This window comes from Staurois parvus, unplaced genomic scaffold (genome assembly GCF_062004578.1).
Source record: "Staurois parvus isolate SC_StPar_1 unplaced genomic scaffold, SC_StPar_1.0 ptg001051l, whole genome shotgun sequence".
Lineage (NCBI taxonomy): Eukaryota > Metazoa > Chordata > Amphibia > Anura > Ranidae > Staurois > Staurois parvus.
The window spans coordinates 5,838,764-5,865,073 of NW_028318847.1; the positions used below are offsets into that span (position 1 = coordinate 5,838,764).

Consider the following 26,310-nt stretch of genomic DNA (forward strand, 5'->3'; position numbering starts at 1 on the left):
CTAGCTACCCTGGAGCGGAGAGTGCTATAGATACAAACACTTCCTGGCAAATTTTTACACTTGTGTCAAAAGCAAAAAACAATTGTGCACAAAGCTAAAAATTGTGTACAATCAGATAAAAACAGTGCTGCAGTAAAGATAATAAAATATGAAAACCAAACATATAAATTACTTAATATATCATATATTATGTAATACTGTTAAGTGCTAAAAAAATTGGCTTGAAAAAAATATGGTGCAAGACTACAAAGTTCAAAAACAGTGCAATTTTCACCATCTGTTTATAAAGGGTGCTTAAATAATAACTGCAAAAAATTCAATACACAAAACTGTCAATCCCTTGTATAGATTACTATGCTTAACCTCCCTAGCGGTCTGATTATGTCAGTATTTCTGTGCTCAAAGCGGTACATTTTTTTGTATGGAAATATGTATTTTTTTAATTGTAGGCCTGTAATTTTTAGGAATAACTCACTGAAATCTGTCCCAACAAGAGTCTAATAAACATTCAAGGTATGTTAAAATTTGAAACACAAAATCATAAATTAGGATTTAATAAATAATCATAAAAAATAATATAATAATAAATTTAATTCAATAATATAATCAAAACAAAAACACTACAATTTGAAATAGAGCGCCAAGTTCACACATCACTGAGCAAAGTTGCAAAATCGTTTTCAGTGTCTGATGACGAATTTCCCCACGAATCATTATCACTCAATTCTGCAAGTGGTTCTAATTTACCATCGCTGTTCTCTAGCTGGTCTACAACCGGTTTTGACCTAAAAGGGACACTTTTTGGACGCCAGGGACATTTCTCAGTTTCCAGGCAGAAAGAACGGTAAAAATGCAGGCAGGGCACAGGACAAAGCACTAGGGACAAAATGTATGTGAAATGGTTTGATGCAGTAATGTTTTACTATGTGATTTTTGTGTATTTAGTGAATGTCACTTTTTCACAGTTTTAAATTTCCTGCCAGTTCCATCCCCCATACGTCCTGACGTCACAGGGAACGGAACCCAGAAGACAGATGCCGGCATCGGCCGGAGGACATTGCCGGGGACACATCGCGGGAGCGCAGGACAAGGTAAGTGAAGAAGAGATCCGCTGCAGGGTATTCCCGAGTGTAGCTCAGGGTTACTGCTTGTGGTACTGAAACTTTACCCTGAGCTATAGTCGGGAATACCTCCAGGGAGGTTCAGAGGTGCTCTCCTTATGGACTCTTCATCTGCCCTTAGTTTGGCAGGGGATTCAAGCATAAACACTGACTGATTTATACATCTTTTGACAATTACAGTTCAGCCCCTAACTACTAAGGCAGGCCATAGATGGTGCAAAATTCTTTCCTGTAACCAGTGTTGACAGGGGAATCCTACCCACCGAGCCATTCTGTTCTCCCAGTGGGGCAGGAGAAGCCTTCCTCTCCAGGAGAAGACAGTGATTATTGCTAATCAGCTAGAACAGCCGCTAGTGATAATTGCATGTAAAATACAACAGGCTAGTTGTACCCAAGTTGATAGATAAACCAACGTGGGTACATTCAGCCTGCACATCTATAGCTGGCTTAAGCACCGATAGGCTGGAGAAAATGCATCAGGGCGTGTGGTTTATTGGAGACATAGGTGGAGGCTTCTTGTTATCGTTTATTAACTTGGGATAGTCAGGAGTAGCACAATCCTTTCTTCATTATATTTACTACTCCCCTGGATTGGTATTAGGAGAAGCCTGTACCCCTGGGACATAGGGATATGCTATCACCTCTACTTGCAGCAGCGCCAACAGCAATCTAACAGGTTGCAATTAGACAATTCATTTATTTTCCCAACTCAGTAGCCATTTGCTAGAATTCCAATCAACATCTGGGGGTTAAAGTATTTTGAATGCAATCGATATTACTCTTTTAAAACACTAATGACAAAGGTGTCATTAATCTGAATATTTAAACAGATGCTCAGATAAAATATATTGGAAAAAAAAAAGCTACAAGACAGATATTTACCATCCACATTTTAATATAAAAATACAGCTTTGCATTTTACACGTAAAATAAAAAAGTGCAAGGTAATTTTGATATGCATAACAGATGCAGAGAATACATAAAGAATACAAAACATTTGTATATAATGTCAAGTTTTCTAAAAACCTGTCTTAGGTAAAAATCAAAGAAAACACCGGTGTTAAAAGAATACTTAACAAATAGTGTCATGGAATTTCACAGTATAATTTCTAATGTCACATTATAATTCCTATAGATAAAACAACCCAAGTTAGAAGGTAGGCAGCACCCCTGAACTAAGCCATCAACAGCATGAATACACAAAAGTCAAATCACTGTTTGTGGGTTTGTGGCCTTTACTTGTGGCACTATATTAGGTCTTTGGATACTCATTGCTGAGATAGCATGATACCCAATATGGCAGTGACCCATCAGCAAAATATTGCATCTATAGCTTCCTACGGCAATATCGCACCCTGATTTTGCAAGCTGGTGTTTATACTTTGTTATGGCATACCATTTTAATGGCAACCTCTTCTGTGAGGGAAGGTTAAGGAACAGTACCACTATTACCCAAGAGCACCATATGTGTTTATTCTGGTGCTTTTAACACTAGTCAATTGCTGCACCTCCATTCACAAGGATTATATTTCTATGGTTACAAGCGAAACCATATTAACAAAGGTCCCCCAATATGTGCTTTATGGAAGGTATGTTAAAGTGTAACACCACACCATTGTATAATATAGGCAAGATTAATTGGTTGATCTAGGGATATTGATTCTGTCTGCAACAGAAGCAAATCTGTTACTCATACTAATCCAAGTGCAGCAAGTCTACCTTTGCATAAAGGAAATCTTTATTAATAGAAACCTAAGAGCTGTCATTTCAGATGTCTGTGTTAGAGCAGTTTTCCTGGCTGTGATGCTGACCCTCTGTTGGTTTAGTACAGTGGTCTCCAAACTGTGGCCAGATATGGCCCTTTGCTTCATTTCATCCCGCCCTTCCGCAACAGTGGGGCATAGTTTCTGCCACTGACACCAAAAATGGGACACTATTCCTCCCATTGACACCAATGATGAGGGACTATTTCTCCCACTGACACCAATGATGGGGGACTATTGCTCCCACTGACACCAATGATGTGGGACTATTCCTCCCACTGATACCAATGATGTGGGACTATTCCTACCACTGATGCCAATGATGGGGGACTATTCCTACCGCTGATACCAATAACTGTATTGTTACTGTATTGTCTCCCGTTATATTGTAAAGCGCTGAGCAAACTGTTGGCGCTATATCAATCCTGTATAATAATAATAATAATGTGACACTATTCCTCCCACTGCCATCAGTCATGTGGCATTTTTTACTGCCACTGACTATTTCTACTCACACTGGCCACAGTCCGGCCCCCCTAAAGATTGAAGGACAGTAAACTGGCCACTTGTTTAGAAAGTTTGGAGACCCCTGCTTTAGTACATTGATTTACTAATCCAGAACAATTACCTATAATATAATATAAGGAGTTCACGTATTTTATTCTTATCCACATACTTGTTCCATATCAGCAACACAGAAGGTGCTAAAGCCGGTTCAGTTTAAAAATCAAGAAAAAGAAAAGCTTGGCAGCCTTGAGGTTTCTACAAGGAAAGGTTTATTTAAATTTTCTAACTAACCCTGCTTCAGAACAGCCCAAGGATATACTTCCAAGTAGAGGATGGGATGTAGCAGGGGCCAAGCCAACTACAGGACTCTGTTCTGCACAGACAGAAATTTAAATTTAAGCAAAGCCTATACCCTCTGATTATGCATAGATCTCTTTATAGAGAGGCAATATTTGCAATAGAATCTTTTACAATGACTGTGAATGGTAAATTGGAGTCACACTGTAACACTATTCCCGATTTGTGTTTAATGTCCCTACTGAGGATATTACACACATTTTTCCCCATTTAGTTCACTTAGTTAATATTAATACACAGTATTAGTGTAATTCAAGCATAAAAACCCACTACAAGATTCATTATCAAATGATTATCAAGCAAAGAATCATTAGCTTACAAATATTGTTTCCATTATTTTATATACACTTACAAGAAGAGAAGGAAAAATCGATACTTTGCCTGGCCATATAATACTGATATACGGCACATCAACCTAACTTGTGTAAGGTCCAGGATAGTACAAGCCATAGCAGTGATCTATTAGCATGGTGTAAGGATTTGCAGATCAGAGTATCTTATTTTTCCTTACGTAACCTTCATACGTTTGACAGTGAAGTAAACCACTTAACACTTTTCTAGTGCTTATGAAATAACAGGAGAAATATTTAAGTTTGCCCTGGAAAGCATACAGTATATTACCACATATGTATGGTGATCTTATCTACAGAAATTGTACTGTAAGCCCTAGTTCACACTGGTGGGACTTGTCATGTGATTTGACAGTTTCAAATTGCACCCTATTGTCAGCAATGGAACCAGTCAAATCTGTGCGACTTTGATGAGAAAAAAAAAGGTTCCTGCACTAGTTCAGGTGACACAGGACACTGACATGCGACTTTGAAACTGCTGAACTCCAACTGAAGTCGTACAATTTCAAAGTTGGATCCAGTGTGAACCTGGGCTAGATGTTACTTAAAAGAAAAATGAAAACTCGTGAAATGTGGCAGGGCTAAGTAAATAAAGATTGCACCTAGTGCCTACTTAACAACAACTATAAATGACATTTTTAATTACAACACAAAATTAGCCTTTTGTTGACCACAGCATAATTTGCAAAAAAGTTTAATGCAAACATGTCATCTGTAGAGAAGATGTCAATCATACCAAAGGCTTGTTTACACTTGCAGTTGTGGGGACGGTAAAAAACAGGCACCCCCAACCCCATCCTAACCCCGCCAACAGTCTCCCTAAGCCACAAAGGCAGTCAGATAGGGGTGTACTCATACCACAGCACATTCCTTTGCAGGCTCAACAAAAATTAACCCCCCCCCCATCCATTTGCTGGGCAGTACTGGTACCAAATATGACTCATTTAAGTTAATGAGCTGTACTGCACACTGTTGCAGCATGGTGGCAAGGCATTTACATGGTTAAAAAGGCGGTGAAGAGGCAACATTTCAACCTGCTAACTGCTTACCAAATGCCTCTGAAAATCGACCCACTATGGATCAAATTTGAATGTAGTGGCATGCACTACTGGATGTGTAAACCTAGTCTAAATCTTTAGAATCTCAGATACAGTCAAACCCCGAATACTACATCTGTTTATATAAAGCAAATACAGGTTTAATATAGGTTTTGTACATGACTGTCAGGAAGATCTCTGTGCACAAAATGAATGCATGCTAAGTACTCAAAACACATAGGGAGTTGAAATAATTTGAAGAGTGAAAGATCCTCTGCTAATAAAGTCCTGAAATTATATGTCAGTTCTCTGCACAACTGTAATTCTTAGGTATATATTCCCCATTTATGGCCAGCCCAAGTCATAGGACTATCTCATCTCCCTCGAAGAATATTTTCTAGTTCTTGTTTGCTCAGGTGTTGACACATAAAATCTGTCAGGGAAATCCACCTAAAGTACAGCAAAAAGCCCCCAATAATCACAGAGTGTTTAGCCATTAAATGACAGATGCTAGATCTCCTAATGTAGTTGATCTGCCAGCATTTGGAAGGCAAATTTGATACAGCAATAAATAGTGCTTTCAATATATCAAATGCACATTTCCTATTTTCCTTGTACATGTATATTTTGTACTGTGGGTTGAAAACATACCAAGGATACATACATTCTGCAAGCATCTGGCAACCTTAATGTTTTTAGAAAGAAAAATGGATGGATAATGACTAAAGGTGTCAGAATACACAAGTTTATGCTGCCAAAGGAATAAATCCACGTACAACATTATTGGCCATGAGCTAGGAACTATCTTAAAAAAAAGCTTCATTTAAGCCAGCACTATGATCAACACAAACTAGCTCAGTTTGCTAAAATGAAATACTTCAGGTAGCCTTAGGATGTAACACCATACACATCGTGACACGAGATCATGACCCTAATGACTGTCAGGGTAGAATACCCTTTCACATGCTTACATTTTTGCTTGACTGGCTGTTAAATAGAGCAACAGGCTAACCAAGTCCTGACGTTTAACTTTCAAGGCTGGAAATACAAGAACTGAAATATTGAAGTGGGTAAGAAATAGCTGAATCAGATAAGAAATGATATCAAAGCTATAAACAAGATGTAAATCCATGTCAGTGCAATATATACAGGATTAACAGTCTCTACACTCCAGTATGTCAATTGTGTATTATACATAAAAATGACTGCGACAGTGTTGCATTTGCATTGATATTGCACTCATTTTCTTGCAATGAAACGTATGGTAATGTGACTGGTTGCTGTAGGCAATGGAACCTTTCCTTTGTGTTTAAAAGTAGTGTTCAGCTTATGTTCCTTTGGTTGAATATAAAAATTCATCTATACAGTTCTCCCCAAGCACAAACACATACGTCAGTTTGGGCATTACCTTCTTACTTGATCCTCGACTATGGAGTCGAGAATTATATTTGAAGCCTTACCTGACATTGGTTTATTGTAATACACAAAGAACTGTACAGTACATGTTAAAGTGTTACTAAACCCACAACAGTCTATATATGCAGTAAAGCATGCTTGTTATACTCCCTGTAGAACCTAAAGGGTTAATCCTCTGCATTGTTTAAAAACTCTGTTTGGTCCTGACTTCTCTAATCCTCCCCTTCTTCCAGTGACCCCCCCCCCCCCCTCACATGCTCAGTTTGTGTGGAGATACTGTGCACATGCTCAGTTTGGTGTGTATTGCTAGAGGTTTTTTTTTTTCTCTTGGAAGAGTGCTAGTGATCAGCACAGGGCCAATCAGCACTGTCCAGACAGAGGTCAGGGATTCTGCATCCTCCTAGAGCAGAAAGAAAACTCCTCCTACAAGCTTTAACCAGTGCTCTGCTGCACATGAGAAAAGGTATTTAGCAGTTTATATTTACTAAAATAATTGCATTTCCATGTGCTGTGGGAGACCAGATAGAGTGAATACAGGGTCCTGGGTTTAGTAACACTTTAACTGGGTATTCTGGTTACTGGAATGTCAGTAAAAACATGTAAAAGCCCAAATCAGTAAACCATTCTTAAAAAAATATTTAAATACATATTACACCTTTAAAAAAAATTATACAATATTTACAATTACAATAATAAACCACTTCACATACCATCTTGGTTTCAGATTAAGGTTGTACATGTAAAATATTTTGAACTGATTTACAATTATGAGAATACATAACCCATCTATTTAATAATCTCATATCAAAAATGAGTTAACACTGGCAATATTCCTGTGATCACATTAAGCAGAAAACCCCCACTTAGCACTTTGTTGAAAAAAGATCAATGATTGCATAGTTTGACCTTAGCTCCATAAGGATTGCACAAAGTATGCTAAAGTCTTTGCAATGTAAATAGTTGACCTGGAGGAGTTTTACCAACAAAACTGAAATTTCTCTTAAAATAAAAACTCCAGTGTACAAATATTGCAGGGAAAAGCACTATACCTGCATAATGTGGAGAGCTATAGAGAAGTGGTCGCCTCCAAATCAGATAAATACTTTCTAAAACCACTGTGCCTAATATACCCAATTTTCAGCGCATAAAGAAAAGTATGTGCAAAATGCAGCAATCCTCAGCTAGAAAACATTACCAATCACTAGACTGATATCAGGAGAGTTAAATATGAAGGGTTAGAGCACCTTTCCTATATCCTAAGTAATTGTATCTGATTGGATAAGAGCACAACTGATCTCCACACACATTGAAATACATTTTTCGTTTTAATGTGGAGCCTGCATGTTGTGGGTTTATTATTCATAAAATGCTACAGTTTTCAATATGGATAGGCTGCATTCTCATATTTGCTCCAGGAGCAAAATGGGGATCTCCAAAGGGTGGAGGTATCAGCACAGTTTTGACACAATATAAATCGACTTTACTCCATCATTGCAGAAACTAAACTCAGTAAATGTTCACGGTTATATTACATTCATTCTTAAAAGAAATGTCCTAAAGAACATTAGAAAATGTGTTTGAAAAAAAGAGCTTTGTTGAGCAAAGCAACCAGAACCCATTTCATTTTCTGACCTGCACAGGAAGAATGAAAGGGAGAATTTAACTGGTTGCTATACACAATGCACAGTTCTTCTGATGCCGATAAAGAAGTCCCATCATATCTGAGATATTAACAGAAATAACAAAAGAGATGGGAGAACATCCAGCCAGTTGTTCATGCAGAATGGAATTACAGTCCAAGCCTCTTCTTCTGCAGAAAGTAGGCATCAAATCTTGCCATAGCATATTCCTTAAAAAAATTATGTAAAAGGATTACTAAAACAATACATTTGTAAGATTCCCACCTTAACATTCTCTACAAACGCCTTTTTCTAGTAGTGTCCAACATCTCTGTTGTCCTAGCACCCTCACCTCTCAACTCACTCCATAATTGTTTTCTATATGTATCTTCCAGAGAAAGAAGGAAAAAAGGAATACTATAGAGTAGTGGTCTCCAAACTGCGGCCCGGGCGGCTGGATGCGGCCCTTGGCTTGCTTTTATTGGTCCTTGGGACATTCCCCCCCCCCCCCCCACTGTCAACAAGAAAGGGGCATTGTTCCCGCCAATAACACCAACAATGGGGCACTATTCCTTCCACTGACCAATGATGTGGCATTATTTCTTCCCCTAATACCAACAATGGGGCACTATTCCTCCCACTAAAACCAATGATGGGACATTATTCCTTCCACCGACACCAACAATGGGGCCCTATTCCTTTCACTAATACCAAAGAGGAAGCATTATTTACTCCCATTGACACATGCACCATTTCTACTCCCGCTGGCCACAGTCTGTGGCCCCTAAAGTTTGAAGGGCAGTAAACTGGCCCTTTGTTTAGAAAGTTTGGAGACCGCTGCTATAGAGGGTCATTGAGTGACAGCTCCAAGTCTTCTGGGGCTGCTGACATCACATCCACATGCACATGCTTTGGCAGTGTGCAAACAAAATGAAAAAAAAAGTATAAAAGTATTAAAAAAGTATTACTCACCATATAACCAAATTCAATTGAAGAGATTTTTGCCTGTACAATAGACCAGAGGCCCCAGAAGAAATGCGATGCAAGGGCAAACCTAAGTTACAAACAGAAGCAAAAACACTCAATATACATTAGCTGATTAGAGGAAAGCACTTTCTGTCGCTTGCTGTGGTGTTAAAGGTCTCAGTGAGAAACAATTCCACTAAACATGACGAAAAAGAAATGGCAATTTTATTCTTTATCTGCATAAAAACAAGTGAGTACTGTCTGTGATACTTTTTTTATTATTTGCACTAACATCTAAATTTTCAGGAATAGCTTTCGGGGTATGTCCCCTTCTTGAAGGCCCGAGCAGTACCATTTCTTTATCTACAGAAGTCTTCACACCTAATCAATGTGCCTTACATTTTTTATTATTGCTCTTCGGCTAGAATACCTGAAATATCATGCACATATATAGTGATGACACTGCAAAACAATGACAGCAATTCTGCTACTTCAGGTGCCGAAGTGTGCGATGGAGGCCAAGCGGTTTTTAGAGGTGTGGCTGTAGTTTAGCCTTAAACTACTCATGTTACTATAGCATTACAAAGTTATTTAGGGGTTAAAACATGTCCAACAAGTTAAACTCTCAAACTCAAGGAGCTTTGCCCCAGAGGAAGATATTTTGTTTCTCAGGGGAAAAAATTCACTGACTCTACAAGGTCTCGTGTACTTAAAGATTTGACTGTAGGCACCATAAATATTCACAAGAATATTCACTTTACTGCACTTATCTCAAATATACAGTATTGTATAGGCAGGTGTGAAGAAATGCTGTAAAATTAAGAATGCTTTCAAAAATACACATTTTAATTGTTCATTTTTATCAATTTAGAAAATGCAAAGTGAGTAAATAAAGGAAAAATCTAAATCAAATCAATATTTGGTGACTATCCTTTGGCTTCACACCAGCATCAATTCAATTCATCAAGCTTTTCAAGAAGCACAAAGAATCGGGCAACATTGAGGACTGCAGACACAGTGGTTGGCCAAGGAAACTTAATGCAGCAGACGAAAGACACATGCTTACTTCCATTTGACATCAAAAGAGGTCCAGCAGTGCCTTCAACACAGAACTGGTGGAAACCAGTGGGATCCAGGTACACCCATCTGTCTGGAGAAGTCTGGCCAGAAAGGATCATCATAGAAGAATTGCAGCCAAAAAGCCATACCTCCAACATGGAAACAAGGCTAAGTGACTCAACTATGCATGAAAACATAGGAAATGGAGTGCAGAAAATGCCAGCAGTTGCTCTTGACTGAGGAGTCAAAATTGTAAATATTTGGCTATAACAGGAGGCAGTTTGTTGGCCAAAGGGCTGGAGAGTGCTACAATAGTGAGTGTCTACAGGCAACAGTGAAGCATGGTGGAGGTTCCTTGCAGGTTTGGAGCTGCATTTCTGCAGTGGAGATGGAGATTTGGTCAGGATCAATGACTTGCTCAATGCTGAGAAATACAGGCAGATACTGATCTATCATGCCATGCCATACCATCAGAGAGGAGTGTGGCCCCAAATTTATTCTGCAGCAGGACAACAACCCCAAACATACAGGCTATGTCATCAAGAACTATCTTCAATGTAAAGAAGAACAAAGAGCCCTGGAAGTGATAGTTTGGCCCCCACAGAACCCTGATCTCAACATCATGAAGTCTGTCTAAGATTGTATGAAGAGACAAAAGGATTTGAGGCAATCTACATTCACAGAAGATCTGTGATTAGCTCTCCAAGATGTTTGGAACAACCTACCTACCTTCAAACACTGTGTGTAAGTGTACCTAGAAGAACTGATGCGGTTTTGGAGGAAAAAAGGGTGGTCACACCAAATACGGATTTGATTTGGATTTCTCTTCTGTTCATTTACTTTCCATTTTGTTAATTGATAAAAAGAAACTTTTAATACTCCTAATTTCTGAAAGGATTCTTAACTTATAGCATTTTTCACAACCGCCTAACATTTTTGCACAGTACTGTATAAACAACAACTGTCAAAGGGGAAATATTTATCTTGAGATGGAATATTTAAAGTTCACATTGATGTTGGACGCAAAACATCTAGCTCCTGTTTCCTACAGGTCTGTTTAGCCCATGCCACAGGTAGAATGAACAAAGATTCCCAAGTTAGGAGATACAAGGTATCAGTACATGAGTGAACTATTGTGACTGCTTCCTTTCGGAAAATAAAAAGCTGCCCATAGATGGATTGAAGTTTGGCTGGTTCAGCAGGAAGCAGCCCAATTTCAATCCATTTATGGCTGTTTCCATCGAAGAGGAGTCAACTGCTGTTGGAAACTTTTTGCTGCAGCGCTAATCGGTGTATTCTAGCAGCTGAGGAGTCCCACTGTCAGAATACAATGACAAAGCATGGAGGATTCCTGTATCCACCTCCAAAGTGTGGACTGGAGAATCCATTCCTTTTTTTGATCAGCTGGCTGGCTGATCAAAAAAATTAATTACAATCTATGGCCAGCTTTACTTACGAAATATTAAAGTGCAGTGAAAAAAAAAAACTATAAAGTGTATTTTCACTAACCTGTTAATTTCAGTTAACATTTCATTCTCAATTTTACTTCTATCTTCATTGCTCAAGTTCTCAAACTCAGGCTGAAACTCTGCCATGTAGCTAGAAATGAAGTGAAGCTGAAAGACAGAAGACCACCACATGGCTGTCAGACACTTGACTCTGGTAATATTCAGAGAAACAAGAGCTGTCAGCTGCCAATAAGAAATATTTCAAGAGAACTAATGAAATTGCAGCTGCCACCATGCCATGCAACACAGGCTGCTAACTATGACTGGGATATTCATGCAATAGCTGTAGATCCACTTGGCCCAGGACCAGGACTCAATATAGGCAGAATATTTCACCTGATATGACCAAACATAAAACTTTTGTTCTCCTTCCAAATAAATAACACCCTGTTAATGACATCGGTGGTCTCAGCTCAAAAATGAGACAACTGTGTGGCTTATCGTTTATTTTTTCAAGTAAGGAGATTGTTTGGAAAAACTGTTGAAAGATACTCAAATTTAATGGTAAAAATGTATCTCAGCTAGGTTTGGTTTAAGTCATTTATTTAGAGAATTCACATTATAAATAAGGCTAATACCTGTTGCTTCTTTGTCGGATAATTTGAGAAATTGGCTTTGAAGAATGGAAACTTCTCATAGGTGTAATCATACATCCATTCACAGAAATGATTACCAATATCAAAACCCCTGGAGGAAGAGAATCTGGTTAAGCAACAACTCATAGTATAAATATGGATCAGTTTTAAGATTGAGGTCATGTCCATAGACACTAACTGCAATGACAGATCAACAGCTGAAGGTTTAAATGTTTGCTGATCCAGCATGTTAACAGTTATAATCCTTTCAAGATGACAAACGTGTGCATATGTAATCTGATCTGCATATACAAGGCTATATGATACACAACAGATGACCATAAAACTAAGCGGCTTAAAGCAGAGCCTACCTTTAACTTCCTATCATTAGAAACCGATGTGACTGTGTTGCAAAGTAATAGGTCAGTGCTATATACAGGAAACAAGCACATTGTCCAATGCTACATTATGGAGGTTTTTAAATTCAATATAGGTGTGTCACCTGTAGCAAAAAAGTGTGCCTTGAATTACAGCTTAGTTCAAATCTAAAGTAAATGTATGTAATGGCAGAATCCACTATTAGAAGAAGGCACTACTATTGATCTTGTGCAAGGCAAAAGGAGCCAATTTACTAAAACTGAGAGTGCAAAATCTGGTGCAGCCCTGCATAGAAACCAATCAGAGCCCAGGTTTTCTGGCAAGTTAAGGTAGAAGCCAATTGGCTGCCATGTTCAGCTGCACCAGATTTTGCACTTTCCAGTTTTAGTAAATCAACCCCAAAGTATATTTCCCTGATATTAGATGCATATACGTCTACTGTAATTATAGCTCTGCTGGGTCTTACTAAAGACTACTTATAATGAATACTGCACATCTAAAAGTAGAAAATTATACAATACTAATGTGAGATAAAAAAATTGCCTTTTGAAATATATGTCAGATTTTTTTTGCATGTGTTATTTCTTAGGGCTTGGTCATATTGGCAAAATTAAAAGTTAAAGAGGACATAAATCCCAACAATGAACTAACCTCATCTTCTGTTCAGTATACCATTGATAGAGTTGACATATCTGCTTGAATAGTGCAAAAAATATCCTTTGCTCCTGCCAGAAATCTAGTGAGCTGATAATTTATGGTGCTCACTGCAGTGTTATGAGCCCTGACCAACTCAAACTATAGACCACCACTCCCTATGCTATGTAGATGAAGAAAGGAGTGGCATTCTGTAGTCCTACACTTTCTGTCTTTAGTTGAAAAACACTGCTCCTCCATCGATACATTACACTGAATTAATGTAGTCACCCTAAGGCAGGAACTAATTTAGCCAAGACATCTAAGGACTGGTAAGCTGTAATATTGTATTTGTGTTCTTAGATTAAAAGCATGTCTTTGACTGTATACTGCATATATGAACCCATTAATAGTAGTCTTTTGCTGTACAATGCTGTCATTGTCCTCTTAGTGGACAATGAGTAATGAATCTAAGATAATACTGGCCAAAAATGTCCATAAAACTCTTAGGGTTAATAACAGCAGGACTCATGGTGTAACCAAATTGTGTGAAAATCCAATCCATCATTAAAGAAGCTACCCAACAGAGACATTATGTGATATCTTACCTGTAATTGTAGCTGCTATATTCAAAGTCTATAAGCATAAGCTTCTGTTTTTCAGAATTCTCTCTTCCTTCCAGTAATAGGACGTTACCTGCAAGGAAAAGTAAGGCAAAGTGATTCCTCAGTAGGTCACAATGAACTGTTACAATGGATTATGAAGTTTTAGTTAACAAAGATGAAGTTTCACAGTCAATAGCACAAAGTCAAGTATGTGAGCGCTGACTGTTGCAGTGTGGCAATCACCAAGGCTTGTTGGATTACCTGTGGACTTCCATGATCACTCCCTTTTCTCTATAGAAAAGCAAATAAAGTATTCCACTTTGAATGAGCATTAATTTACACCACTCATTTTTGTGAGGGATTTGCTAGAGACTTATAGGTCATAAGTGGACAATGCTTTAAAAGCCAAGACTATCACTGGACATGACTGCATTCATTATATATCTCACATTAATACAATTCAACACCAGCAGTAAAGCTTAAGGGTGGCCATATGTGGATTGAAACTGGCCCGGTTCAGCAGGGACCAGATGAATTTTGATCCATGTATGGGCAGGCTGGTTGTATAGAAGTCAATCTGCTGATCGATGTCTGTACAACCAGCCTGTTGGGTTTTTCCCAAATGATCAGTGCTGCCAGATATAGCCTGCAGTACTAATCAGTGTATTCTGATGGTAGGGAAGTCTCCTTGTCATTAGAACACAGCACAGTAGGAGGCATTTGATGTGGATGGGGGAATCTGTCTTTTTCTTTCAAACCAAAAAAAAGACAATTAATATAGGACCAGCTTTAGTCTTACCTTCCTGACAGTCATTGTGACAGAACACAACTGGTGATGGCGTTAATTCCAGCAGAGCCCTAAAAGAAAGAAGATTGAAGACCATGATTTTACATCCTCATTGATTTAGGGGAACACAATTATGCGGTGCATATTCTTAGGGATATTGATCCATTACAACAATTACATTTTCACCCATTCCAAACACCATACATGTAAAATATATTGCTTTGAGAATAACTATATTATACAATAGACATTGGAGGAGATTTACTAAAACTGGTGCACACAGAATCTGGTGTAGCTGTGAAGAGTAAACAATCCACTTGTTCAATTAAAATTTGACAATAAAACCTGGAAGCTGACTGGTTACTATGCAGAGCTGCACCAAATTCTGTGTGCACCAGTTTTAGTAAATAGTCAAAAAACTTTTGGGGCATTTACTCTTGTAAGGGTGTACTCCCCTGTCCAGGTGATTCTGAGGGTCCATACACACTGGGCATAGAAAAAAAAAATGCTGCTTATACAAACATTTTCCATTTTTTTCCTTCAACTTATAGAAGCAGTTCTGTTAGCCTTTGGGGCTGATTTACTCAAGGCTGATTTACTCAAGGCTGTTCACTTGCGCCAGAGCTTAGTAAATTAGGTACGGCTTCACTATGCAGAGAATGTCCAATCACATAGAGAAAAAAAAAAAAAAACTGCATTTTTGTTTGCACATGATTGGATAATAGAAATCAACACAGCTCCCCCTCAGATCTAGAGCAACTGCACTTGCAGTGCACAGTATATTTGCCTTTTTGTGTCCATGCACTGCATTAGGGAGTATACAGGCATATTTTCAGAGAAGCATTTAGAGGCAGAAAGAAACCCTTCAGAATCATGTTTTTGAGAGGAGCTTTCAATCAGAAAAACGTTTAACTCCCATAAACATGCAAACAGAGTTTTCAAGCGTACACTGAAAAATGAGCAGAAGGGAATGTTTTAGGAGAAAATAAAAGCTGATAAAAGCAAATGTTAATAAACTCCCAAACTGTTGTGCAATTCAAGAAACTATTAGCATTTGTTGTGCTGCTTTTTTTTCTGACAAAATTTTTTTTCTGCCCTGAAATATACTTGCCACTAAAACAGCTCCCTTTCAAATCATTACTGACTGGCCTGCCTATTTCCTCATAGTAACTCTTCAAAACTTCTGTACAGCCTACCCTCTATTCGTTTCAATAGAAAGTCTGTATTACGACTTGCTCAGCTGTTGACAGACTTGTCCAGTGAAGTGAATGGAATGTGGGCCATAAATGCGTCAAGAGATGAGGTGCAGAAGTGGGAAGACGTTAAATATTTGCTGGGCAGCACAACGAAGATTGCCAAGCAACTATATTAGACACGTATATAATAAAACCACTGGGAGTGAAGAGGGGGGCTTTAAGAGGGATAAAAACCGCTCTAAATATTCTCATTCCCTTGGTTTTCATTCTGTCTGCTCACACTTTATTATAGAATTTTTTGTCTGTCAATGAACTCCTGCTTACACCTAACATTTTAGTTCCATAAGGCACCCTCACAGATTTTGGGACCCAGATGTACATTATCAAGCCTACACAGCACTGTCCATGACAGCATCCAGTTGGTTTATTATACATTCATGCAAACAGGCATTGCTCTAGCCGCGTCCTCCTAACATAAAATTAAAAATAACAAAAAACAAAAAACTACAACTTTACTTCTTTACCTAAAATGTAGAAGATCTACAGGACTACATGACTTTTTAATGCTCAGATGCCATTTATAGAAATCTGTAACAGACAAGTCTAGTGTCAGAACAGACCTTACCTCAGGGTGTCCATTTCTTTGGAAAGATTGTAGCTTAAAAATGTATTGAGTTTCCGGATATGAGATTCTCTAGTGAACTTAATTTTCAAGACTTGCTTTAAGTACCTAACGAAAGAGTTGAATAAATGAGCATAATATGCTAGAGTCATTGCAATACAAAATACATTTTTATGAATAAACTCTAACTGGTAAAACTGTCCTCCATGTCGCCAAGGTTAAATTTTTATGGGTTTCCACTAGCCATAAATCTCTATTTTGCCATCATAACATGCAACAGCAGAGAGACTGTATCCCTACTGCTAATGAGAGCGGTTGAAGAAAGGAGACCCACCAATTATGGACCTACTCTAAGGCACGACATAGATGTGGATCAGTGTTTATGGGAGAATCCCCCAAGCAGAGTGATTGTGTTCTCCCGGCATAGGTGCATGGGGAGCCATTCCTGCTGGGAGAACACAGCGATTTTTGCTAGCAACTATAGCCATTGGAATTAAATCACATGTAAAAATCAGACATGCTGGTTGTACCCAAGTTGATCAATGGATCAACTTAGGTACAATCAGCCTGCACATAGATGTTTGGAACTTTGGCTGTTCCCTGCTAAACCAGCCGAAATTCGAACCATCTATGGCTGGCTAAATACAAAACTGTTCTATATTAAGAAAAAAAATTGGTGTAAGCCAGCTTTCATATATATGCACAGACACTATAAAGGCTCCAGTCCTCCCAACCCACCAGAAATTTGAAGCATATACTATTTTTTCCCTGAACATAGGCTCACCTTCACCTCCTACAATGCAATACCAATGGCTTTTGGGGAAGGAGGGCATAATAGTCTAATTTTCCTAAAGAATTTGAAGGACATTTGAGGGCTTCTTGAGCATTGGGGTGGTCTGGAATTAAATACAGACATTACGGTCTGCAATAAAGTTATTAAGATACTTAAGCTGATCAACCAAAAATGCTATGTATTCGCAGATCTATTGTTAATGAAATAAAGATAAAATAAATAATATAATAATAATGAAATAAGAGATAACCTGTGAAACAAATAGAAAACAGAAAAATCAACCTACTTCTCCATTGTCCCAAAGAGCCACTTGGGTTCCTTGTTGAACGGCATGCTCATACCATGAAATCGAGCCATTTTCTCAGCTATTTCAGCAGATATCGCTGGCAAAAGCAACTCAGTAGTCTCAAGCCTTCGACTCTATAAAAAGGAGGAAACGTATTACTAAAATGATAGTGGGCTTTTTATCATTTAGTGTTGGTGTTCATATTTATTTAGGGGCAAACATTAAATTCCAAACAAAGGTCTTTATAGTTTTAGTTATCCTACTACTTTTATTATTGCATGCATCTCTGCTACTACTGCTTTAGCCTTGATGTAACAAATGCTGCTATTCTTATTTATAATATCTATCTTTTCTATTACATATATGATCTCTTCTTCTCTTGGTCATTTTCTAATTCTCTGGGAGAAAATAGAAAAAATGTTTACACTGGTTAAACTGCTTGCATGCAGTAAAGGCAAAAACACCTCAGAAATTAAACGCTTTTAGTAAGCTAGATCCTCTGTGTATCACCGACTACGGAACGGTGGACTTGACTTCCATAGGAAGTCCACCTATCTTGCCCTCATGTCACAGGTCCCAGGAGGCTGTTGGACCATTCACACAGTACAGTACAGCTTGTGCATGCACAGTGCGAATCCAACTGTGAAGCTGCAAGGAGTCACAGTTGGCTTCCCACACTAAACATGCCGGCTCCAGAGGCCTGTAGATCAGCAAAGAACCAGCCCAGGTGATGGTAGTGCTGGATCCTTAGAGAGGTAATATCCTTTTATTTTAGTTGTAACTGCTGACATTTAATTTTTCCCAAAGAGGCTGAAGATCCTCTTGAAATACTTTCCTGGCTCCTTTTTTAATCCAGCACTTTGCCCGTCTGCAGCAGCGCTGGTCTCTCTTCCTGTGTTAACAGGACAGAGGCAGCAGTGGGAACCATTAGCTCCCACAGCTGCCAATCAAATCCTGCAAGGAGGGCACAGCGGCAAGGCAAAGTCACAATGTGTGTCTATGGATGCACACCGCTCGGCTCAGGAGCATGCCTGCACAGGTATCACTATAGCACACAACTTGCTATGGAGGCACTCAGGAGTGGACAGCACTGGACAGGGGACCTCAGAAGACAAGGAAAGAGGCTGCTCTGTGCAATACCCTTGCACAGAGCAGGTAGGTATAATAGGTTTGTTTTAGGAAAAAAAAATAAGCCTTTACAACTACTTTAAAATTCTGCTAATACCCCAACATGTTCTGAGAGGTCACAATGCCTCTATTACATACAAAATATGTATTTCTTCTTTCAGTCCATCTATGGCTGTTCCTGTTCCAGAGAAGTCAATCTAATGATCGACTTCTCTTGAACCGGCTTGTTGCAAACTTTTTCTTAAATCAGTGCTACAACCAACTAGATAAATGTATTCTGACAGCAGAAGAGTTCCCATTGTCAGAATATAGTCACAAAGTGGGGAGGATTACTCCATCCACTTTGTTTGTGTGCAAGGGGAAATCTTAGTGGAAGGGAAATATAGTTTATTCCGATCAGCCCACTGGCTGATGAAAAAAAAAAATTGATCCGTATAAAGCCAGCCTTAAGCTTCTCCATCACAATCAACACCCTCTAATCCAAGTTGCTAGAGACAATACAAGAAGGGTCATTTGGTAGCTGGGCAAATAACCAGTCACTGCTCTTCTTGCCTTTAGTTTGGACAGTGGTGTTGGACCTGAAGGACATTTGGAATCCGGATAGTATGGATGATTGTAATCTAAGTGTTGGCATAGTAATTAAGGTGGGTACACACGGATCAAAATGTAACTGGTTCAGCAGGGACCAGCTGAAATTTGATCGGTGTGTGACCCTCCCCATTTGACAGATGTCAATCAGAAGCTCAACTTCTGAGTTGGAAAGCTATAATGCAATCAAAGGGTGCAGCGCTGGGACTCCCTCTCCTCATTAGCGGAGGCAGACTGCTGTCAATCACAGTCAGTGAGCTAATGAGAAGAAAGGGGATGGGGCCAAGCCGCAGCTCCATGTGTGAATGGACACGCATACTATGGTGCCCCCATAGCAACCTGCTTGCTGTGGGAGCACCCAACAGGAAGGAAGGGCCAGGAGAGCCTGCAGGGGACCCGGGAAGAGGAGGATCTGAGCTGATCTGTGCAAAACAACTGCAGAGAGCAGGTACGTATGATGTGTTTGTTATTTAAACAAAATGTAAGCCTTTGATATCACTTTAACCACTTCAAGTCTGGACACTTTCACCCCCTTCCTGCCCAGACCAATTTTCAGCTTTCAGCGCTATCACACTTTGAATGACAATTGTGCGGTCATGCAACACTGCCCATATGAATTTTTTAGCAGAGTCAGATAAAACTTTATTTTGGTGGTATTTATTCACCACTGGGATTTTTATTTTTTTGCTATATAAATAAAAAAGTCCAAACATTTTGAAAAAAGAAAAAAAAAAGTGTTTTTTTTATAAAATTTTGCAAATAATTTTTCTGCATAAATCTTGACCAAAATGTATTCATCTATTTTTTAGTAGAAAAAAAATAACCCAAATTAGCTTATAGCCAAAAAGTATAATTTTTCAAATATGTTTTTACATTTTTACTTATATTGATTTTTTTTTTTTTAACATACTGTCACCCTAGCAGTACAGTGTCATTGTACTACTTGTAAGGGGATATTGAAGATTTTTATTTTTTTATTTTTACACTGATTGCTTTTACACACATAAAGGCTGTAAAAGCAACAATTTCTCCTTCTCTCTGGCTGCATTTTTGCAGCCATTGAGAAATACTGTGATTGGCCAATCAGTGATCACATGAATAGTAGTAAGCAAGCTGTCACTTGTGACATCATTGCTTAATACTTGTGAATCCTGTGATTGGTCACAGCTTGTCACATGGTACAAGGCTGTTGTGAATAGCCTTGTACCATGTGACTTCTGTGATCATTCACAGGATTCACAAGTATTAAGCAATGATGTCACAAGTGACAGCTTGCTTACTACTATTCATGTGATCACTGATTGGCCAATCAGTGATCACATGATCGGGACCTCATACAGGAGCGATCGGTGTTCTCCGGACACAGCGGCACCGGATTGCGGTGCCGCGCGCTTCCAGGGAGCGTGCACAGGCGGGGAGCAGGGAGGATGTTTATAAACGGCCACCCGCTCCTGCAATGCTCCTGTCCAGCCGTTTATATACATGGGCCGGACGGGAAGTGGTTAAGTACAGTTTTCCAATTTAATAAGAAGCAATAAGCACAAATTTTGGAAACCTGGATATTTAATGTTATAGCAACCTAGGAGCTTTTTCTCAGGGGTTTTGTTTTCTTTTGTGCTGAACAGACTAGCTTTTTGAGTCTATTAGCCAAGTTTTTTGTTTGTCCTAAAATCCAGAGATGTTGGCAAAGTTCCAAAAGTATATCTACACAGAAATGTAATTTACTTCAATTTACTAATCTCTATATGTGGTGGCTGTATTATTCTTTTAGCCTTTTTTCATCTAGTAATCCTGCAAATAATGCACTGTTCCTGGGTGGCTAAGATAACTCCTCTCAGCATCATGGCTGTCAGCTAAGCTGGATGTCAAACTGTTCATCTCCATTACATGGGGAATAATGGAGTTATGAATTTACACAAATAAGATAGTTTTCACCTCCTTATCACAGGAGGATAAGGACACTGCATTAATGGGAAGATAAACTGGTATTTTTCTGTATTTGCTGAAAATTCTTATCCTAAATAAGAAAACAAATGTAGCCTCTACAGCTAAGGACTGGTAAGCTGCAATGTATTGTATTTTTGTTCTTGGTCAGATTTATTTGTTTATTATTTCAAAAAAAGACTGACAATAATAGCATCTTTATCACATATCTGCCATCAAACTGGAACCAGAAAGCCAATCTGATGAATTATAGGTAACTCCTACTTCCTCTAGTTTCAGGACCTATTATGTGCATACACCATAATTACAGATGACAAATTTTAACCAATCCTATATCAGCAATTCTCAGTGGAATGATACGTCAGTGTTTCTAACCAACCATCTGGATGATTTAACAGAGAAGGTGGAGGTGTTATCAAAAGCAGATAACATTTCACAACATGCTATGGGAACATGTGATGTAGCATCTTGAGGGTTCTATGGTCAACACAAGTCATACATTTTCTTAAAATTTGATACATCAGGTAAAAAAAAAAAAAAAGTGCCAGTATAGTTGAAACATAATTTTGGCCCTTTATAAAATGCATTTGCTTATCTACCTAGAAATTTTGCAAAAGTCTACTGATCCTACAAAGGAAATACTGCTTCATATACGTAGCAGGACTTAAAATATGTCTACCACTAAGTGGGTTGTATACGAGACTCAACGAAGCTTAGTGGTGTCATACAATGGGCATTTCATTGCCCAGACATCGGATTCCACTCCTTCTGAAACCAAACTACTCCTATTCAGCTAGTGTTGGCACTTGTTCACTAAAAACCAAGAAGATGAGTCAGAAGCCAATGGCAGTTACACAATTAGGAATTCCACTATTTCGTAAGGCTGATTCATACAATGCCCCCCCCCCCAAAAAAAAAGTCTGCTTGTGCTTACTGGAATGAATTCTTCAAGACGTCCTTGAGGAAAGATCCCATACAGCTTCGGACCAAGGGATCTCTCTGCCAAGATTGCAAACATGACACTCTCCATTACCATGGCTGCAGCACCCTGTCAAGAAGAGATTTGACAATGGGATAATACTGATTAACACCATTACCAGGAACATGGAAGAAGGATTCAACAGCCTCATGATTAAAAGGCCACATGCTTTAGCTGTAAATGAGGTTAAAGTAAAGTCACTGATGCATCAGGTTAACTGCATGCAGACAGTAGACAGTAGTGAATGAAGCATCTAGTCTGCTTATCTTAATCCAGACAGCAATAGAGCAGCCCATTAAAGAAAACGGCAGACAAGTCGGATCAATGATGCAGGAAGTATTTACCCTTCTTATAGCTTGCAGGGAGGTTACCTGGAGATAAAGTATGTGCTCCAATCAACATTGTATACTCAGCATACACACAGACATTCTAGAAATAACCTTCAAATACTCTGTACATAAAGACTCGGGAAGTTGAAGGTAAAATGCAGATACAAATATACATCCTTGTGTACAGAGGGTAAAAGCTATTCATACAAGTCAATTTGTAGAGTGATAAAGATTTAAGAGAAATCAGCCATCAAAAGCAGCCTGACTGGTTTTAACTTTTGGTGATATGCCATCTAATGATCAGCAAAGATTTCTCATTGTAAACTCTCAATATAAACATACAACACTATCCCTCCTTGTGATGTGTTTTTATAGTGTATCTCTAGGCAACGTCTTTCTCCCACTGGGGGGGGATTCAACCCTCTATTTGTACTGGTGACCACTGTCACAGGGAAAGAAAGTTTGGGTAAAGGCAGCATTTTATTGTTGTCCCCAGAATCATCTAATGCAGACATTGGGGTTGATTTACTAAAACTGGAGAGTGCAAAATTTGGTGCAGCTGTGCATGGCAGCCAATCAGCTTCTAACTTCAGGTTGTTCAGTTAAGGTTTGAAAAAAAACAAACAAAACTGGAAGCTGACTGATTTCTATTCAGAGCTGCACCAGATTTTGCACTCTCCAGCTTTAGTAAATCGACCCAGTTTCATCTGGGGACAACTCTCTAGAGGGAAACTCCCCTTACTTGTAGAGTTATGTTTTGTAGCATTTCTGCGACAAATGGAGACATTTCTCCAATATGTACAGACAGCAAATAATTTAGCAAGGGGTTTAATTCTTCCCAACTCTGCTAAGCTACAAAAAAATTAAAAAAAGTTTAAATAAAACCACTTGAAAAAAATAACTATAGACAAGTATTAAAAAGTTATAATTACATCTTACCATTCGTTAGATGTGGCAGCTGCATTATTTTTATTTTTCAGGCTATTAAAAAAAATTCCAGCAAGTACAAGAAATACCTGTTGATCTTCCCGGAATGCCCTTGTAACTTTCAGCGAGATTACAGAAGGAATATAAGCTCCTGCAGTTAATTGTTCTCTCCATCCCCCTTGTAATGGAAATGAACAAAGGCAAATATGGTTGTAGTCCAGCCTGGATGGCAACTGATACAGAGGCGGACTAGCACAGCCACCCAAGTGTGTTACTCCCATTTTCACCAGGTGACGATAAAACAAAATGCCTAGTGAAAACATAATGCATCCACTAAATCAAAGGACTGGTAACCTACACTATAAATGTATTTTTTTTTAGGGGGGGGGGGTTAGATGTGAGGATGGAAAAACACACACAAACCCAACACTGGACAGAAATGAATATTAGCCTGAAATACTAAGACTACGGGAAGGATGACCCCATTCATGACAATTCCTTCCACCTGTAACTCGCTGCTAGAGATATAGACAGTTATGGGCAACAGTCTTGCAGCTGATCCTATTTACACAAGCCGGGTTTTGTAAAAAAAAAAAACATTTGACAAATTCTTACCATCCAAAATGGGGTCAATTACTATGAGATGCACACCTGCTAAAACGTGTAAACGCATTGATATTGCATCAAGAGAAAATATTCTGAATCTGTCTGCTAGGCAAAAGACCTGTGAAATCAAGACATGTCTTTTCCTCCATCATTTCCCTGCTGCCAATGGAGTAGCAACTCTGCACCTATATAGACAATTTTATGCATGGCCTGCTGCAGTTTGTATGTGCATTTTTTGTTAGTGAAGGTACAAGTAGGTGATCTCTCTAATATCTTAGTGCACATGGGTACTGGCTTGCCATTTTGGTAGCTTTTCCAAATAAAGCGCATCATACATTCCACAAAGATGTTCAGTGATTGCATTATTACATGGTCAATACACCATTTATATTTAAAATATGAAATCTAATTTTCAGAAGTTTATACTGTTCCCATACTTGTAGCACATGCTAGAGAACCTACTCTTAGATTCCTGGAGTTAAACTATTAACATACATGCACTGGGTGACACTTGACTTTAGAGTCAAGAAAAAGCCTGCACACAAATGACATTCAGTATGTAAGGCATTGTGCCAAAACCTGATGAAGCACAGAGTTCAGGTCAATAGAAAAAAACAAAAGGAGCCTTCGATGCATAATGAACAAAAAACAATGCATAAGAACTTCTTATCAACTGTATGACATGAATTATGCAACTTCTGTGCCTGGGTATTGAAGCACAAATCATTGGCTGTACACCTTACAGAAGCTGAAATTGTAGAACTCAAATTATTTGTCCTCAACAAACTCAGGGCCCCTAATTGGCAACCTCAGGACAGCTAAACATAAAACTCAGAGCCCCTAAATGTGCAGTGTCATCTAAACAGACTTTAGCCACTGTTTCCAAAGCTTTACTAATTATCCCCTAAGCTGAATGTATCATATAGCTTAGAAAATTGTCTGAGATCTGATCTCTGTATTTAGGCATCAACATGCAAACTGTTCCACAAAAGGCAACAGTTCCATAATGGGCACAGATATCCTCACTTTAAAAAAAATCTGAGAAATACTAGTATTTCATTTACTTTTGATTTCGATTTACAAAAAATAGGCATTGAATTCAGATATCTGGTCGAAGCCTGGTAGATCTAGTGACCAATATTGCCAAATTAAAAAGTAATAAGAATGAGAACCTAAATCTGAACTTCAAACAAGAATACAAATGCAAATATATATTATGAAACGCTGCCAGGTTAGAACTCATCTGAAACTAACAAAAATAGACAACACCCTTTGGTCCAGTTTTATACACAAAAGACCATCCACTTTAGACTTTAGTGCTGGATTAAGGTAGTCAGTCATGTTTGTGTTTTATGTAAAATTCTAACCATATTATACACACAAGATGTCAATGGTAAGCCAAGACTAGAAAATGTTGAAGCACGCCGAGCTAAACACATAAGGCAGATATAGCACCGGTAATCCTTCCACTCTCCCAACATACGTGTCTTAAAGTGTCCCAATTTTTATAGATCAGGAAAGGTGACAAGCTCACTACTGCACAGAAAATTTTTTTATAGTCCTTTTAGATCCGTTCTTGAACAAATTATTCCCAGCATGTCCTATGAATTTTAAAGTAGCAGCATTAGGACATCTCTAAAAAAGTTGGAACAGCATTTAACAGTGTTTTTCTTAACTGGATCTTTACCCAAGGCCAAGTTTACTTCCACATGTAGTTTACAGAGGATTGGATACAATATCATAAATCACATAAAGTAGAGTGTTTGACTCCGATACAAAAAATACTTACTTGAAAAAAATTTTCTCTCTGCGTCTCTTGATTTTCACCCTTGTTACACGACATCTGTTGAGGTCATAAAAAAGGTGTTATTTTAACCATCAAAGTAATTAAATCCAAACCAGGTTGGTGCGGAAAGAAATAAAGGCACAGAAATTTCACATACATATGCTTGTGCATATCTTAACAGAAAATACCAGATTTAGCTGCTTAGGTTGACAGAAAAATACTGCTAAAGCATTTTGCAAGGGACATAAACTTGCCTTTGAGATGAAAGCTTTCACAAAAGGCACACAACATTTTTCTTGAAGGACATGTTGAAAGAAGATGAACTAAGAACAAGATTTTTACACATTTCTGATTTGCTTGCTGCCAAGTACATAGCAAGGCTGACCTCTACGAGGATTTAAAAATGATCACTGCATACACTTCTTTACAAATGTTTAAACTTTTT

At 38.5% G+C, this 26,310-nt stretch overlaps 1 protein-coding gene across 2 annotated transcripts in view; it reads right to left on the bottom strand.

Moving 5' to 3' along the window:
- Positions 1–1,998: 1,998 nt before the first annotated feature.
- The window catches only part of LOC149440878 (choline kinase alpha-like), a 51,628-nt gene continuing 27,316 nt past the window's right edge, over positions 1,999–26,310 (bottom strand). Inside the window, exons 3-13 of one of the 2 annotated variants that reach the window (XM_089658105.1) lie at positions 25,869–25,922; positions 22,562–22,588; positions 22,173–22,286; positions 17,579–17,712; positions 16,503–16,607; positions 14,694–14,752; positions 13,898–13,985; positions 12,282–12,390; positions 11,705–11,811; positions 9,143–9,224; positions 1,999–8,400 (exon numbers count right to left, since the gene is read on the bottom strand). In XM_089658105.1, the coding sequence (XP_089514231.1) occupies positions 8,341–8,400; positions 9,143–9,224; positions 11,705–11,811; positions 12,282–12,390; positions 13,898–13,985; positions 14,694–14,752; positions 16,503–16,607; positions 17,579–17,712; positions 22,173–22,286; positions 22,562–22,588; positions 25,869–25,922 (939 nt within the window). In that variant the 3' untranslated portion in view covers positions 1,999–8,340. The remainder of the gene's footprint in view (positions 8,401–9,142; positions 9,225–11,704; positions 11,812–12,281; positions 12,391–13,897; positions 13,986–14,693; positions 14,753–16,502; positions 16,608–17,578; positions 17,713–22,172; positions 22,287–22,561; positions 22,589–25,868; positions 25,923–26,310) is intronic. The other variant, XM_089658106.1, reaches the window with a different exon arrangement.